The sequence below is a fragment of the Pezoporus occidentalis genome, unplaced genomic scaffold (assembly GCF_034315485.1).
Source record: "Pezoporus occidentalis ecotype Australia unplaced genomic scaffold, CSIRO_AGI_Poc_V1 ctg13, whole genome shotgun sequence".
Lineage (NCBI taxonomy): Eukaryota > Metazoa > Chordata > Aves > Psittaciformes > Psittacidae > Pezoporus > Pezoporus occidentalis.
The window spans coordinates 15,545,227-15,563,833 of record NW_026913103.1 but is presented as its reverse complement, the minus strand read 5'-3'; the positions used below and the strand labels follow the sequence as shown (position 1 = coordinate 15,563,833).

General features: G+C 35.8%; 1 protein-coding gene across 3 annotated transcripts in view; it reads left to right on the top strand.

Moving 5' to 3' along the window:
• ASCC3 (activating signal cointegrator 1 complex subunit 3) overlaps positions 1 to 18,607 on the top strand; it is a 280,041-nt gene that overhangs the window by 59,417 nt on the left and 202,017 nt on the right. For all 3 annotated transcript variants that reach the window (XM_062608480.1, XM_062608481.1, XM_062608482.1), the window contains 2 exons: positions 17,049 to 17,249; positions 17,706 to 17,846. In XM_062608480.1, coding sequence (XP_062464464.1) covers positions 17,049 to 17,249; positions 17,706 to 17,846 — 342 coding nt within the window. The remainder of the gene's footprint in view (positions 1 to 17,048; positions 17,250 to 17,705; positions 17,847 to 18,607) is intronic.

Below are 18,607 nucleotides of genomic sequence, written 5' to 3'. Positions count from 1 at the left end.
TTTTCTGCTTTGTTGCTCCTACCTTTCTGTGCTTTTATCTCAGTGGCTTCACCTCTTGCCACTGTCTGACTCCACCTGTGTGATCTCGTATTCTTTATTTCCTACTGCTATTGAGTTGGGAGCAGAAGCTAGTGGTCTGCATAGAGGGCGTTGTGCTGTTGCTCAGGAATGTCTCAGGTGTTCAATGGCAGAAGAGTGTACTAAGTCCCACAGAAGGAGTCGCAGAGGGGAAGGGTTCTTACTGTAAGGCAGCAAATACCACCTCTAGCTCAATTTGTAGATAATGATGATTCTTGCCATTTCTTATTATTTGGAGAGGTGTGCTTTCACCACAGTAGAAGCACATGTGGCTTACGAGTAGCTGGTTGGTCACACCAGTTTAGTCTGAAGGATTACGGTACTAGTACTTGCCAAGGTGGCATGCTAGCTAGATTGTTTCAATAACAAAAATTTAAAAAATGGAGTAAGCACAAGATTAGATTTGTGAGCTTTGTCTGCTTGACATACAGCTTGACCACTAGTGAAATATATATTTTTGTACTTACTATAAAGGTGTTTTTGTGCCAGACTCTTTGCCAAATAAATGTACCTTTGAAGTCATAAACTCAGGTTAGGGAAAGTTCCTCTCCAAGACTGTGAAAACAGGTTTTATCTAACAAATTGCTGTTGGTAAAAAATGACTTAAGCTTTTTACCCAAAGTGGGTGTTCAGGGTAGGATTTATTTCTTTTGTTTCACATTATTTCCATTTCCTTTTACTAGCACTACTTTATGGTCTAAATAAGAAATGGCTTTCTTTCCTCTCTGCATTATGCAAAGAAATTACTACAAAATCAATATTCTCTTTTTTCCTGTAATGTTTTTTTATTTTTAGAATTGTACAAAGTAAGTCTACTGAATAGGCGTATGGATGGTTTTGCATAAATTACATTTTTCACACCCAGAATGCTGGACCATTTATTCCAAAGTTGATTTTAGCATATGTTTTGGTTGCATGTTTTCCAAACAGCAATAGACAGTTGGACCAAATTGAATAATTTAAAAAATATTTTAAATTTTATTTAAAACATATAATTTATCCAATGTAGTATATTAGAAAATTGCTCTACCCTGATATCAAGTCTTAAAGCCTACGAGTTCTGGCTTGTTTTTCTTCAGTATGTGAGTTAATGAGTATTTTATTATTACTTTAGAATTGCATCTGCAATACTTGCAATTTCTTCATCAAATTGAACATCTAACCCATGTGTCAAAGGGTTGGAACCAGATGATCTTTAAGGTCCCTTCCAACTCAAACCATTCTATGATTCTATGATGAATACCTGGAGAGAGACAAGAATCGAGGTGCGATCTTATGTCAGATTTTATGAAGAGCAAAAAATAGCTTTCACTGAGAAGCAGCTCATGTGTACTGTAACAATCTCTGTCAGCCCACTGTTGGGGAAGTAATGCTATAGTTCACCTCTTGGGATGGGGAGGAATGAAGATAAAGGAAGCAAACACATGATGCCACTCATAAGTTTTGGAGCTATGCATTGTATAACTGATCAGATGTGAGCCTGTATTTGCTTCTCCTCTTGGCCTGTTCATAGGATTTGGCTTCTATATTTGGTGTGATGTTGTGGATTGAATTTGAATTTGGCCTGACACTGGGCAAGTTTGGTTTGTTTAGAATCGGGCTGAATGAAGGTTTCCTTTGCAGTATGTGCTGTCTTAGCTCATCTACTTGGATTTTTTCAGATGACTTTCTGCAAAGGTGAAAAATTACCTTTTTCTTTTTGGTCAAAAGGCTTTTGCTTTTCGGCTGTAACCTAATGCCTTTCCCTGGCTTATAGAGTCTTAAAAATTGACTGCTTAAAATACGATATGATTATTTTTTCTTTAAGTTACCTTTATCCTAGTGTTAGTTTAGTTGAAGACATTTTGTAGTTTTGTGCTTTTATTCTTTGAAGATTATCAAGGAGTGTGTGTTTATTCTTTAAACATCAGTTTCTAAACACTATTAGTATAGTAGCTATAATGTATTATACAATATTTGTTTGTTTTTTGTTCTGACTTACCTGTTTATATACTCATATAAGAGCCTTTTAACATCTTAGAAACTTGGCGATTGTGCTGCATGAACAAGCCCCATTTAAGACACTGGAGATGTTGAGGGTGTCAAGGATGCTATGAAAAACTGATAAATATGTTCTTTGTTGTGTCAATCTGGGTTGTGTTTCTGCACACAGTTTTATTTTCAAAGGCTTGATACTGCAAGAAAAAATCCCTGTGAATACAAAATCGTATTTTCAAATGTCCTTTCATTAGTGAAGTTGTAATTGAAACTTAGATCTTGTTTATAGATACTCTGTTTATTCTAAGTGCTAGTAATGTGCAACTGTTGTATTGAAAAGAGTTCTGCAAAATCTGAGTTATCTCTTCTTGGGAAATTTAAGTTTGTAGCCAAGAACAATTAATTGACAATATGGGTCAAAGTCTAATAGGGAGAATATCTGTACTGCTGAACACAGGACAGATATAGAGAACTTAAATTTCTTTTAGTCTGTTCTTTAAACTAGCATGGCTATGTATGATGTACTAAGCAAAAATTGCTGGAAAATTTTAGTAGGTATTGTCATGTGAGAGTTGCATATTATTACAGTTATTTGGGATTTTGGTTCCTCTTTTTCACGCAGATAGTAAATGTGAATAGAGAATTGCACTTTTTAATGTTAACATGAGATAAAATTGGCTGCATCTGATTTGAATAAAATGTTAAGCCTGTTTCGTTTTCTAAACAGCTGCCAAGTGTGTATATTGTGTAGTGCTGCCACTGAAACGGTTGAAAATCTGATGGGAACACTTGCAAGGCAAACCAGCAAAGGGCACCAACTGCTGAAAAGCACTTGCTGAGCCACTGTGGGAATAGACGCATCTGCCTGTTACTAGAAGTAATCTAAGTACCTGCTTTTACCTGTCAGGATTTTAATTTGTGTAAAGATTTAACCAATGAAACTCATTCTGAATGCTTAAAGAGAAGGAAGAAAAAAATCTGAGGTGCTTTTTATGCAAAAGAACACCACTTCTAGCAAGGGGACTCTGTGAGCACTTCTAATTCTCATAAGTAATTTATGGTTTTGTTTTAATAAAAACAAACCCAGATATGGCAGCCAAAAGTCTCAGCTACACTGTGCATAGTGTCTTGCTGAAGAACACAGTCAGTATGGAAGAGATTACCCTGCCAAAGAGCATATTTCCAGTTTTTGTTTGGCTTAGTTTGGAGATGGATCTCATGGAGATGTTTCTTGAGAGTATGTTTCTTTTTTCACTGCCATGTATTTGACTCATTGTGGATGGTAATGCACATACAAAAATGTGTATTACAATCAGAGGTCAATGAAAAATTTCACAAATACTTTTGAAAACTGTTGTACTTTTTGTCTTTTGATACTTGAACTTTTATTATTCTCACACATTGGTGACCTTACCACACAAGATCATAATCTGTCACCTACCTTCTATTTTCTAATGGTAGCTCAGGTAGAAATACTTCTTTGAATGCTGCTGATTTAGTTGGGATTTTGGGAGAACAAAATAGCTGTGTTCCTGTGGAAAAAAAAAGACTGATTGTGCTTGCAGTCTTCCCTTGTAAACTTCAGAAAAAAGTAATATAACATCTATAATGTAAAGCAGTACTGCCTTCTTGGTTAGCCGTATTGTGCAATTAACTGAAAAGAGAAGAAAATTGAGTTGTAGAAAGATTATGACAGCAATAGTTATTCCTCTGGGAATATTCTTCTGTTTACCATTCTTTCATTTTTACTTGAGGCATTAAAATTATTACTCGTTTCAACTGTAATTACCCTTCAGAGCACTCTGTTAATTTTTCTGGGTTTTGTTAGGTATTATTAGAAAAAAATAGTTTATGTCATGTATTAAGGGTAAGCTGAAGTAAATAATTTGAAAATATTATACTGAAACAGCTTCTATGTTAACAGTTTAAATATTCATTTCTATGTGAACACTTGTAACCAATGCCTTTGTGTGCATAAAATCGTATTGAATTAACTAGGGTTTATTTAAAAAATAAAAATACTGAAAGATACCTATACTTTCAAAGAATGTAGTAGTATCAAGCGCTGTTACCCTGCTTTTGAAGGCAGGTTTAAATTTGCTTTTGAAGGGAGACATTATTTAGGCTCCAAACTGTTATTTTTAACTGACTAAATTGAGTGGTATAAAGCACAGGCAGAGATCTCTAAAGTTTTTAATGAAAGCAACTCAAAATAGTTTTAGTCATGTTTGTAATTAAGACTAGACAGTGAATTATGTGTTTCTGCTGCATCCTGTTTAGGGGATAGCCATTTCTCAATGGAATATCATAGTATGAGTGTGGGAGAAGAATGCAGTAGTCTGCTTTACTTTGATAGCTTGCCTGAAGGCAAGCTTTCATTCTTAGGAGTAATCAATCTTCAATTTAAAGAGAAATACAGGATAGTATTTTAAATTCTAAATAAAACTATACTGAAGTCCAAAATTGTTTTTCATTTTAAAGATATATAATCTCAAAGTGAAAATTTTCAAAGATGAGGCAGGTGTATGCTAATTCTGATATGCTGTGACATTTTGGAGATTAACTCTCACTAAAAATATTTTAGACAAATTATAGTTTGTCTGATTTTAATGTTTGTTTTGACTTAACGCACGTTTTGGTACTCTCCTTGAGACATGAAACTCTTATCTAGGTTAAGAATGCCCTGGGTCTTTCAGTAATAGAAATGGGACTGAGATTGTTGATCAAGGGATTCAGTTAGAAATCACCAAATAGTTTTCGATGCTTTTAAAAGGTTTTGGGATAGAGGAGCTGCATGACTAAAAGATTGACTTTATACGTGGTAGGCTATTCATCTCAGACTTGCAGTTTCCATTAACCTCAAGTTCACACAGTAGCAGCTAATATAATGGAAGTTTTAAAATTTTTTAGGAGTAGTAGTTGTTTGAGTCTGCAGAACAACAGGGAGCAGCAAGTAATGTAAGTCTTTTAAAGCAGGAAAGAGATGTGTGTTTTGTATCTTTGTCTAACAAAATACTTTTTCTGAATTCTAATTGGAAGATTGGAATTATCCTACTACTTGATCTTTCTATTAGAATATTGCAACTGAACACATCAAATAAGAGTTTAGGTATTATATCTTTTCATATGAATAAATAATATATTCCTATTATTATGAGATAAAAATAGGAAATATTGCTATAATAATAATAACAATGATAATAGTAGAAACAATTTGTTTCTTCTTGATGGAAATTAATCAGGAGAAGAGAAATAGGAACTTCATATTTGCAGGAAACAAAATGTAGAGGAAGAAGATTTTACTTAGCCATTCATAGGGCTTGCTTGTTATTGAACATAATACAGTGAAGGAAACTTCTGTGCAAATATTCCTGCTTCTCTGCTTTTGTTTCCTGAATCTGGAAAGGTTCAGGACTTTTTCTGAGTCATCTGAGATTATGTAGGAGTTGATTTCCTGTGTTCCTGATTGTTATTCCAGTTGTTTTTGACACCTGTAAACCTTTGTCCTTCTGGACAAGCCAGAGATTGTCTCCCTTCTATGCATACTCCTTAGGTTGAGACTTTTTAGCTGATTGTCAGATCCATCTTTGAGGTAAATAAGAGTGCCTCTCTCAAGTTTTGCATCAATAATTTGCCTACTTCAGGAAAAAAAGCTGGTTTGCACATTAGTAGCTACTATAGCAGCAAAACAAGTCTGGTCCAGTTCTAGCCTGCAGCATGTATCCTTTCAAAGTGTATGCGAAAGCTCTGTTAAATCTCTAGTGCTATTTGCAAGTAAGAACTATTTTCTTCATCAGCTTTGAGTTTTTGTGATTCTGTAGTTTTCAGTGTCTTAATTTTCCATTAATCTAAATCCTGAGAACTGCTGAATGGAAATGCCCAGGTGCAGCCCTATGGAAAGTTTTGTCTCTTTATCCTGACCCATACCTCAATCATTCACTTAATTCACTTAAGTTTGTGTGGTATGGGAGGGGCTGGACCTTGATTCCTTTTGTCTGGTGTCTGTCTCTTCCTCCTGGTCACTATTTTTCAATTTTGGGCAAAAATTATATGCTATTTTCTGTCAGTACTCTCCATCCCTACTAGATTTATAAGTTATCTGTGTAGGCTAGTTGCAGTAGCCACACCTTTTGGGAGATGAATGTATGCCCTTATCAACGCAACTTACTGCTTAGAATTTTTTTTTTTTTTATAAGATGCAGTTGTTACAAAATTCTGCCAGTTCAGAAATGGTGATTCGTATCAAAATTTAACTTACACAAAGTAGTTTTATATATACTTTTGTATCATAACACAATCTCGTTATTTGGGAAAAAAAATAGCTAAAACCGTTGCATAAAAGGGCTTCACTTTCTAAGCTGCATGATAATAGAGTAGCTTTTTTGCTCACGAGTGGACAGAATTTATGTAATTCCTTTCACTATGCCCTTGTTACCTTTCCTATTTATTTGTTGGGTTTCTCTGTCATGCAGTGTCTATATTCTTGAAAAAAAAACAGAAAAGGGTTTTCTGTATTAACTCTTTGATGACAGTTTCTTTTGAGACAATATGCCTGTAACAACGATTCCTTTTTCTCTTTCCTCTTAAAGAGACATACTATTTTCCCAGGGGAATAAATTAAGGGAGCAATGTGACATCAACAGAGCTAGGAGTCTGTTTTACTTGTATACAACTGTAAGGAATTATGAGAGTGTTCTCTGAATTGGGGGAAAAAAAAAAATAAAAAAGGGTAAAGAAAAATCTGTGAAATAGTCTGTGGCAAATAAGCATCAGTTTTCTTATTGCTCCATCTAAAAAAGTCAGGGAGGTGGTGGTAATGGAAGCGTGAGTACATAGCAGCCCAGGAAGAACCTTGTTGTTAAGGGTAACAACATTTTAAATGTTTTAAACTTCATAGAGATTTCTATATTTCACACTGTATAGCATTAAGTTATTTTTAAAGTGTAAGGGAAAGAAACCCTCTCTATTAGATGCTGTTGATATGGTTGAAATGTGAGCAAATTGAACTTATCCTTCTGTCTTCATAAAATTTTAACTTCTAATATTATTAGGAAATGCCACAGCTGTTGGCAATTTTTCTTTTTCAATTTTCCTATGAGCTGCATTATTTCAAAATAATTTTTTTGTGTAATTCACAAATGGCATTAGAAAGCTCTGAGAGGAGACTGTGTTCTGATCTCGTTTCATTGCTGTAATCTAGAATATTTCTCTTGACATCAGGTACTTTTGAATTTACAATAAATAGTGTCTCTGTAATCACAGTCTCGCCTTTGTGTCTATTTAGATGCCAAAATCTGTGTACATTTTTGCTTTAGAAATAGTTGCTTTTATGGAAAAATCTTTTTGAAATACTTTTTTATCTAGTTCCTCAAATCAAATCACCAGAGGGTATAATCATTTTGTCTATAATCTTTTGTCATATTATACCTAGGCTGAGGAACACAACAATTCTCCCTGTGAGGGAGGAGATTACCTAAGCTATTTCAGTTTTTTAACTCAGAGCAGTGATAGCCTTGGAGCTATGATGCTGTCCTGTCATTTCTATCAAACTGCTTTTGGGTATTTAGATGCAGAGGTCTTTGGGTTTAATTTATACACTGAACCAAAGAATATTTCTCAATGTTGTACTTTTAATACAACTGTAAGTGGTTGAATAATTCAGAAATCTGTAATAAAGGTATGACTGCTACAGTCACTTGTGTAGCATAGCTCGTCAAGAGAATAGTTTAGATAATGTTGGTGGCAATGTATCTATAGTCTTAAAAGGATTTTTGTTGAAATTACTGCAGGCATGTTTGCTCTTAGCTGTCATATGTGAAATTAAATACTTTCCCTAAAACCTCCTGGTTTTGAGTCGATCTCTTTCCTTTCTTCAAGAGACCAGATAGAAGGACAGATAATTTAAAAAAAAAAAAAAAAAAAAAGTGTGTTTTATTCTGTGATTAATTTATTTTTTCCAATTGACTTTTGTTTTGTTTTAAGGAGTGCATATGTTACCATAGTTAGGAGGATTTCTCTACAACTAGATTTCACTACAATTTGGTTTTTCAGTTGACCATTCGTTTCAGTTATTTCTGTGTTATTTCATAATTTCCCCCTGTATTCAGCACTGGTGAGGCCGCATCTCGAATACTGTGTTCAGTTCTGTGCCACTCACTACAAGAGGGATATTGAGGTGCTGGAGCAGGTTGAGAGAAGGGCAATGAAGCTGGTGAAAGATCTAGAGCAAAAGTCTTACAAGGAATGGCTGAGGAAACTGGGATTGTTTAGCCTGGAGAAGAGAAGGCTCGGGGGGACCTTATCACTCTCTACAACTTCCTGAAAGGAGGATGAAGTGAGGAGGTGGCTGGTCTCTTCTTCTAAGTAGCATGTGGTAGGACAAGATGAAACAGCCTCAAGCTGCTCCAAGATTGGATATGAAGAAAAATTTCTGCACCAAAAGGGTGATCAAGCGTTGAAACAGTCTTCTCAGGGAAGTGGTAGAATCACCGTCTCTGGAAGTGTTCAAAAAATGTGTAGATGAAGCCTCTAGTGACATGGTTTAGTGGTGAACTGGTGAACTTGGCAGTCCTCAGGTAATGGTTGGACTTGATGATTTTAAAAGTCTTTTCCAACCTAGTTGATTCTACAATTCTGTATAACACTAACATAACTCAGGAGTATGAAAATTTCCCTGTTTTTTGTTGGCTGCCACTTTTAAATACCTATTGCGTGAACCAGTTACTGTGATGATAATTTTAAGTATCAAGACTCCATCGTTTTCTAAAAGATGATGTTTAATTCAAAATAAAAGCATATTCAGGGAAGTCTAATGGGCTGTGATTCTATTTTCCATAAAATATCAGAGTACAGTTTTACCCTTATGGTTCATTATCTGTCATTTCTAAGGAATTCTTTTGGCTTTTTAATCTAATTGAGGGACTGGAGCATCTTTCGTGTGAGGAAAGGCTGAGAGCACTGAAGAAGAGCCTCGGGGGACTTTTACAAGTGTATACACTTACAAGCATATATATGATGTGGGAATGATTAACAAAGAGGGAGCCAGGCTCTCCTCAGTGATGCCCAGTGACAGCACCAGAGGCAATGGGCACAAATTAAAACACATGAAATTTCATCTGAACACAGGGAAGTAATTTTTTACTGTGAGGTAGTCAAAGGCTGGTACACCCTGCCTAGAGATGCTGTGGAATCTCCATCCTTGGATATATTTAAAACCCAGCTACACAGTCGCAGGCCACCTGATGAGATATGCGGACTTGGACTGGATGATCTCCAACCTAAATTATTGTGATCTGTGCTTGCCACTAATAGTGACATAGCCATACCATGTAGAATTGCTTTTAGTTCTAGTCACTGGTAGCTTATACAGCTTCAAAACCAGCTGCTGGTTCTTTGGCGCCTTTTGTTACTTGCATCTGTCTAATGTGTTTTACTCTAAGCTTACTTATAGCATGTAACTCTTCAGGTACTACACTTTGGATGAGACATAATTTGTGCTTACTTGAAGAAATTGTACTGCTGATTATGGCCCAAAGCTCTATTTGGTGTGCTTGTGTAATTTTCATATCTTCGTGTATGCTACTTTTTCCTACAAAAATTGTCGCCCTAACTCCAATGAAATCTTACTGATATAGCTTGGTGCTAAATGCAGCAGATCCAAACATCATCCTGTTTTCCTGACTGCTACTGCTGAACCCAGGACATTATGTTATAAGCCTTTGTTTAAAATGTCTGTGTGCACTTTGAAAGACCTTTCAGTCTTTGTTGTAGGTGGGAAATTTTATTCCCAGATAGTACTCCCAAAAAGATATAAAAATAATTTTGTTTTTATGGTATTTATACAGTTATATTTTATTTATTATTTTTCATAAATCTCATGAGCTGCCACCTCCATGAAAGTAGTGAAATACGAAAAGTATCACCAGGAAAAGGAGGCTGTGGAAGTCCCCAGGAATAACATTTATGTTTATTTCTGAGTGTTCCTTCAGTAACAAAATAGGATTTATACTGGCACAAAGTGCTTTAAATGTATATGTATGTATAATTAGAAAGCAGGGGAGCTGCTAAATGTTCATGATCTGGAGGGACAGTAGGAATGTATTTATTAAAATGTGCATGTGTATATATATATATTTCTCTGTATATTATACACAGATACATGATTTAACCAGCAACATTCCAAAGTACATCAAAGGGGAGGGATGGCCTAGAGACTGTTTATGTCAAGACAAGGGATATCTGAACTTAATTTCCTGAATTTCATGGATTTCCTGTAAAATAGTGTAGATTATTCATCCTGTTACCAGTTGTTATCTTTTTAACTGAAAGGTGCATCTGAACAACTGAGTGCAGAATGGGATTTGCTGCACTTTTTTGTACTTTGATTAAAATATATCTACATTAAAATTAAGCCAATGAATATGAAAGCTTAAACTTGGTTTATAAGTGCAATAGATTATGATAAATTAGTTTTAATCCTATTATTTGGTTATAGTGCAACAGAAGAAGTCATCATTTTAGAATATTAATTTTGGGTGGTGTTATGCTGTGGAAATTAGTACAGATGACTAACATTTCTAGTATGACATGAAAACTACAAAAGTGAATATGGACAAGACAAAATCTCTTCTGGAATGAGGAATATAAAGAGAATGTTCTGTAGATAAATCAATAAAATATGATCATACTACAGGAGATAACATTTTCTAAATAAATTGCTAAGAATTAAAGATGATTAAATTTTTTTTCCAGTGTTGTTCTGGATAGATTAGATGAGATATATTTTGCTGTGTCTGTGCACGCCAATCATGGGTTCAGAAGCTGCTACTAAAATGCTGACATGGTACCCTAAGCACATTGGGCCACCAAGTGAAAATTTGTGATGCTGGGATTAATTGCATCTGACAAGCTGTTTATGTCAACCTGTGTTAATGCATGAAGTAGTACAGAGCGAAAGAAGATCTCAGTTTTTAATGGTACTTTTCGTTAGCACCCTCTTGTGCTGTGTGAGGGAGTGTGCTTTAGACCATAGATAGGTCACAGCAGGTTTCACAGGTATGCTTTGGGAAAAGAAAAAAAAAAGGTGATTGTTTTCTGTATAATATTTGTTAAACTCTGTAGAATTACAAGGTCTGGCAAATGAATTGCATGACTAAAACTCTCAAGTGCTGATTGCCTGTGCTGTGTTGCGTGCTGTTAAAGCAGTTGTTTCTGAGCTGTAGATTGCCTGGAGACTCAATTGTATGATCTCATTCATGACTATTAATTTAATGACTAACAGTTTTGTCCTATTTTTAATTGCTTTTAGAGCACCAACACACAAATATATTTTTAATGAAATGGCTAATTTAGAGTATCTTCATTAAATTTAACCTCATTTACTCATAAATGCATTAGTTGTAATAGTAAACTCCTTGGGAAAGAATTGGAAAGCTGAGTGAAGTAAAAATAAAGATTTTATACATTTATATCAGAGCTGCCTTGAGTATCATCTAGCTTGTGGAAAGAGTTGTTTCTTAGTGGTCTTTCACACTGATTCGTGCGTATGTAAAAATGGCACCATTTGAGGCATGAAATTGTGTTTGCTTAGAATAGCACTCAGATTCTATTCTGCTTAAACTTCCCATGCTTTGTGTAGAATTTTACACTGTTAAGTCAGCTGTGGAATAGAAAGCTGATGGATGTTGCATCTCTTTCACCTTCAGTAAAAAACAGGATTCTGCCATCCAGTGGCTACCAGACCTTTAAGCAAGAAGGGATTTCACTGGTTTATCTGAAAAAGTTTTGGTCTGTGGAAGTCTTTACTGATGTTAATACACCCACAGGGCTTACAAACTAGGTAGTTTGTGCAAATGATAAATTAGAAAAACAGATCTTCTAATATGTTTGTCAAACTGTGGACTGCTGTCCTTATTGTTCCAAATTTGTCTGCTATCCATTTTTTTCCTTACTAATTTTTAAGGATAGCACTACACTGGTTTTGGATTGTGCATTTGTACTTATTGTTTGGAATAAAATAGAATTGTGGGGGAGGGTAACTTGTCACACTTTTTCAGCCAAATGAGGAGTTGAAGAAGTCTTAAGGTACTGTTTTTATCTGGAATTACTTGTATCTTTTCTAATCCTTAGTATGTTCTGGCATAGTCACCTTTCAAAGAATATAATGCATTGTTTGTGTATTGCGATCGTGAATGTTGTGTATTGATTGCTCAGTGCTTGCATTTTTCTTTTGAGTTACTTGAAAATAGTGTGTTGAATGAAAGTCTAGATTCTGGTCAGAATGCCATTAAAAAAAAACCCAAACAACAAAAAAACACAAAGAAAAAAGCAAACCCCGGAAACCAAAAAAAGAGGCAAAAAAACAAAAAACAAAAAACACCAAAAAAAAGAAAGCCACACCAAAAAAAACCAAACAAACAAAAATGACCAAAAAAAGAAAAAACCCTTCTAATTCTTAACCAGGCTTCTATGGTTTGTATTTTTATTAATTTTTATTCCACTCTTAATATTCCTGTTTATATAGGCTTAGTATCTTTCCAGAAAACAAGCTTCCTCTGATAAGCTGTTATACAGCTTGTTCTGGAATGTCTATTTATTTATTGCCACTTACCAAGTCAATCTATGGCATTACTACTTTCCAGCAGGAAGAGAGTAGGATATCATTTTTATTTATCTAAACATTTATTTATTTTTGTAAAAAATTGCATGTCCAGGGGCTATAGTATGCAATTTCTTCCAAACAGGAAGGTAAAACGATGTCTTACACTACCCACTTTAAAAGAAGCTGGAATAATATATTGCTAGAGGCAGTAGTTTAAGAACTACCCCGCAGGAAGCTCTCGGGAGAACTGGCTACACAGGATTAGGAGAAGGCTGAGGTTCTGAATGACTTCTTTGCCTCGGTCTTCACTGGCAAAGGCTCTGACCAAACCACCCAAGTCTTGGAAGGCAGATGCAGGGACTGTGAGAATGAAGACCTTGCACCCACTGTAGGAGAGGAACTGGTTCGAGACCACCTTAAAAATCTGAATGTGCACAAGTCCATGGGTCCTGATGAGATCCATCCACGGGTCCTGAAGGAGCTGGTGAATGAAGTTATGAAGCCACTGGCCATCATGTTTGAGAAATCATGGCAGTCAGGTGAAGTTCCTGACAACTGGAAAAAGGGAAATATAATCCCCATTTTCAAGAAGGGGAAAATGGATGACCCAGGGAATTACAGACCAGTCAGTCTCACCTCTGTGTCTGGCAAAATCTTGGAGCAGATTCTCCCGGATGGCATGCTAAGGCACATGAAAATCAACAAGGTGCTTGGTGACAGCCAGCATGGCTTCACTAAGGGGAAGTCCTGCCTGACCAATTGGGTGGCCTTCTATGATGGGACTACAGAACTGATGGACAGGGGTAGAGCAGTTGATGTCATCTACCTGGACTTGTGCAAAGCATTCAACACTGTCCCACACAACATCCTTGTCTCTAAATTGGAGCGACATCAATTTGATGGATGGACCACTCGGTGGATAAAGAACTGGCTGGATAGCCGCACGCAAAGAGTTGTGGTCAATGGCTCAATGTCCGGCTGGAGACCAGTAACGAGTGGTGTCCCTCAGGGATTGGTGTCGGGACCGGTCTTGTTTAACATCTTTGTCGCTGACATGGACAGTGGGATTGAGTGCGCCCTCAGCAAGTTTGACAATGACACCAAGCTGTGTGGTTCGGTTGATACCCTGGAGGGAAGGAATGCCATCCAGAGGGACCTGGACATGCTTGTGAGGTGGGCTGATGCCAACCTCATGAAGTTTAACCATGCCAAGTGCAAGGTCCTACACCTGGGTCAGAGCAATCCCAGGCACAGCTACAGGTTGGGCAGAGAAGAGATTCAGAGGAGCCCTGTGGAGAAGGACTTGGGGTGCTGGTCGATGAGAAAATGAACATGAGCCAGCTGCAGTGTGCGCTTGCAGCCCAGAAAGCCAACTGTATCCTGGGCTGCATCAAAAGGAGCATGACCAGCAGGTCGAAGGAGGTGATCCTCCCCCTCTACTCTGCTCTTGTGAGACCTCACCTGGAGTATTGTGTGCAGAGAAGGCTGCGTGGAGACCTCATAGCAGCCTTCCAGTATCTGAAGGTGGCCTATAGGGATGCTGGAGAGGAACTTTTCCTTAGAGGCTGTAATGATAGGACAAGGGGTAGCAGGTTAAAACTTAAACAGGGGAAGTTTAGGTTGGATATAAGAAGGAAATGCTTTCCTGTTAGGGTGGTGAGGCACTGGAATAGGTTGCCCAGGGAGGTTGTGAATGCTCCATCCCTGGCACTGTTCAAGGCCAGGTTGGATGAGGCCTTGGGTGATATGATTTAGCGTAAGGTGTCCCTGCCCACAGCAGGGGGTTTGGAACTAGATGATCTTAAGGTCCTTTCCAACCCTAACGATTCTGTGATTCTATAAGAAGACACTTAAAGATTTCTTTAAGGGTATTAACAATCACACAACTGTAAAGAGACCTGTGTACATAAAGCCATGCATGCTCACCTATGTGACTGTGAAAAATTCTTGTCGTTATTTTTTGAAGGTACTTAACACCACACTTCATTTAGATGGCTATGTTTCTGCTTTTGTTTAAAAACTGCTTAACTAACATATGAATTGTGCAGTGTAGTGTTTTTTTAGTTCAGTTCTGTAATCATTAGTTGTATTTGTGAGTTTCTTTCTGTAGATCCTTATAAATACTTTTAACAGTGTTTGTAGGTATGAACTTCACAATGTTTATAATAGCCTCTAAAACCAGTTGAATGGAATGTGAGGGAAAAGGAAAATTACAACCATTTTCAAAGTTCTGTCAAGAAATCTCAAAATGAAGTAATAGGCAAATTGGAATCCTAAAATGACTAAGGAGGCCATAAAAATAACTGGGTGAACCCTGATAGCACTAATGTGTTCAGCAGGTCTCCAAGAAACCCATTAACACTTTATAAGAGTGTCATTCATGAAGCTGAAATGAATTTTGAAGATAACATACTAAGTAAACATTATGTATACAAAACTTAGTGAAAAAAAATGAAAAAAAAATAGAAAAAGAACTTTTTCCCTGCAGTCTTGCAAGCAGAATAAACTGTGAAAGAACATTAACATTGAAACTGTTGTAATCCTGAAATTCAGACACTTAAAAAACTTGAAGAAACTTGATGAAAAGTACTTGAAGTACTTAGAGTAGATATATTTTTTTTTCACTGAAGAAACTTAACTGTATAGAATAGGTATTTGAATATATTTGAGATATATTCAATCCCATAAATACAGATGAAATCCATGATTTGAATTGAACTTGGTTTTTCAGTGTTGCACAAGACGTTTTCAACTGGAAGGCTTTGCTAAGGGAAAGGTACTGCTAAATTGAAAAGCACGTTTTCCAAAAAGAAAGACTGTGTTGCTTGCATAGCATTTCCATTGACTTTTATGTCAATGAGTTCTGGGTTTTAATATTTAAAGTTCCCTAGTATAAAATTAGAGTTGACCAATCATTAGGTACATCATGCCTCTACATATAAGAGTAGTGTTTTCATATATTTTGAAAATCATGTATTAACCTTAATTTGTAATTTGCATCTCAGCCTCTCACATGAGGCTACGACAAAGGAGCTGCAGCAAAAGGATAGACCTAATGCTGTTTGTCACATAGTTAGAATAGTTGATTTCAGTAGCCAATAAAGGCCTCATTCTTAAGCTTGTATTACTTGAGATAGTCATGAATTGGGTACTGCTCAAATAATTTGGTTAGTATGGAAAAGAATTGGAAATAATATTATTAGCATTGGAGAGGCTATTACCATAGCAAATGACTGCAAATTACCTAAAGTGCCCAGAGTAATGGAAAGGGAGATCTTCAGAAGGTGCTTTCAGGACTGTTCTTTACAGTGAATTTGTACTTTCATGGTTTCCTACAATTAAAATAAAAATTATAATCATCACAATATCACTAAAGTACTTTCCATGATAACTAGTAGAAGCAGTGCAGGTCATTAAATCTGTAGAAAGGAAAGAATTTGTGTTCTGCAGTCTCTTTTAAGTGTTTGTGAAAAGTAATTGAGCAAAAGTAAGTTTATTAGAAAATCAATTCTATATCTTAAACCTTTGTTCTTCAGTTGAAAAAGTCTTAGACTCTCCAGATGCTGAAATTGTAACTGTCTACAGAAATTCTTTCTAGGTGAAAATCTCATTTTTCATAAGTGCAGAGAGGAGCTAAGTGTTTTTATAATAGATTATTTGTGTTTTAAAGCATAAACAAGCATTAAACTATAATAACTATTAATTTCCTCTGTTAACTGTATAATTTAATTTTTTTAAACATTCTCAAGGATTATTTGGGACTACAGATACAAGCTTTGTATTCCTTTTAGAGGCTGCAGTTTACTGTAAGTATTGCTGGGGGAAGTTCCACATGAACAATTGCAGGATGAAGATTTTTTCACAAGCAGAGGAGGTTGTTACTGAATTTGTGTGTGTTTGCATATTTAAACTTCATTGTGCAAAATTAATCATAAATACTTTTTTTAATTGTCTGTTTCTTCACCAGGTTCCTGCTATTTCTTCCATTAGAGTAGTTGTAGTTTGTCATCTTAGATTTAAAGATGTATATTCTTCTGAACTGATTATTGCTGATTTATTGACATTTAATTATTAACAGGTAGTTGTTTTACTGTATATTAGTTTTGATCACACTCTTGATTAAAAACAAGTGCTGAAATAGAATGTGGCTAAAGATTTTGATTAATTTTAACAGATGTTATCCTGCTATATTTTGTTTTCCTTACAGATTCAATATTTGAGGGTTTGGTGGGAGTGGAAGCCTCAGAGTAAGAATTTTGGAATATTAAATATTTCAACAGGCATTCTTAGTTTTTTTACAGCATACTCTTTTTCTTATGATTGCTGTATGTATAGAGTCATACACATAGACATATATGTGAAATAAAAAAATGTGTGCTGTTTGTTTTAACAGATTGGACAACTTGCTTTTAAAGGCATGAAAAGACTAAACCGAATCCAATCTATAGTTTTTGAGACTGCCTACAACACGAATGAGAACATGCTAATCTGTGCCCCCACTGGAGCTGGGAAGACTAACATTGCCATGCTGACAATCCTTCATGAAATTCGCCAGCATGTTCAGCATGGCGTTATCAAAAAGGATGAGTTTAAGGTACGAGTTTAATGAAGTAAATAACAGCTTTTTAACTTGTAAGGTAAAACCCATTTTATGTTATACATGAAATATTAAATCAGGAGCTTTTAAAGGGTATTGCACTTTTCCAAGTTAAAAAGGTTGGTTTTGATTTACTTCATTATTGCTAAAGCTATTCTTATTTGTGTTCTAAAAATCTTATTATGTGAGTAAAAGGCTATGAAAATGCATTTAGCTTTGATGCAGAACCAATTTTCGAAGTGATGAGGCTATATAAACAAAATCCATTGTCCTATAAACATCTGCACACTTACCCAAGAAAGATAACTGCTTTTCATATCTCACTATTAAGATTTTTCACTGTAAGCGCCTGGCATCGTATTTCACCATAAATTGTGATTTGTAATGGTTGCCATGAAACAAACGACATTGTGAGGTTTGCTCATTTATCAAGCAAGTGTCCTTTTGGTGCAGATTGTGTATGTTGCTCCTATGAAGGCTTTGGCAGCAGAAATGACAAATTACTTCAGCAAGCGACTGGAACCACTAGGCATTACTGTGAAAGAGTTGACTGGTGATATGCAGCTGTCAAAAGGTGAAATTCTGCGAACACAGGTATGCTTAATATTTTCAAATACTGTTCTGTGTGTGTATATTCATACCTCTCCATAGGCTCACTTGTCTTTTCTTCAAACTCCTTGTTGAAGTATTGGTGAAGCAGCTGAAATCTCCTTACTGAGTCTGTAGTTATTCTGGTTATGTTCCAAAATTTGACTTTCCATTTAAAATGACTAAAGCACCAATACAGTTGAAATATCTTAAGCAATGGGCTCATCAAACTTTTTGGTTTCTCCCATTTGGACTTATGGTATCCCACTTCAAGGTATAACCTTCCTATAAAATCTCACCTGATTTCTAGCTTGTGAACCTTAGTGGGTTGTGCTTTATAAACCAAGTATGTATGTATGTGCAAGAACCTAACATTCATAATTTCAGATTTGGCATTCTATGATAATAACCATCTTAAAAAAGTTAAGGTCTGGTCTGCAAATGGTAAATTCGAAATACATTTGAAATTCTGTAACATTGTTGCAAACATGTCAAATAATGCTTACTACCTTAAAAAAGAAAAAAAAATAAAAGCTGTAGGTTCCTATTAATGGATGATCTTACTTATGCTTTATAAGGACAAATAGGAAAGTATAAGACCTTGCTAGGCTCAACATTTGAAAGTTCATAGAAATAAATAAAATTTGCTTTTCTAACCTCATAAACAGTATTGCACAGATGGAGATTTTTGTTTTTTAGCAAAAACTTCCTGTCACATTTAATTCAGACAAATGCTGTTTCTGTCAGTGAAATATCATTTTTCCAGA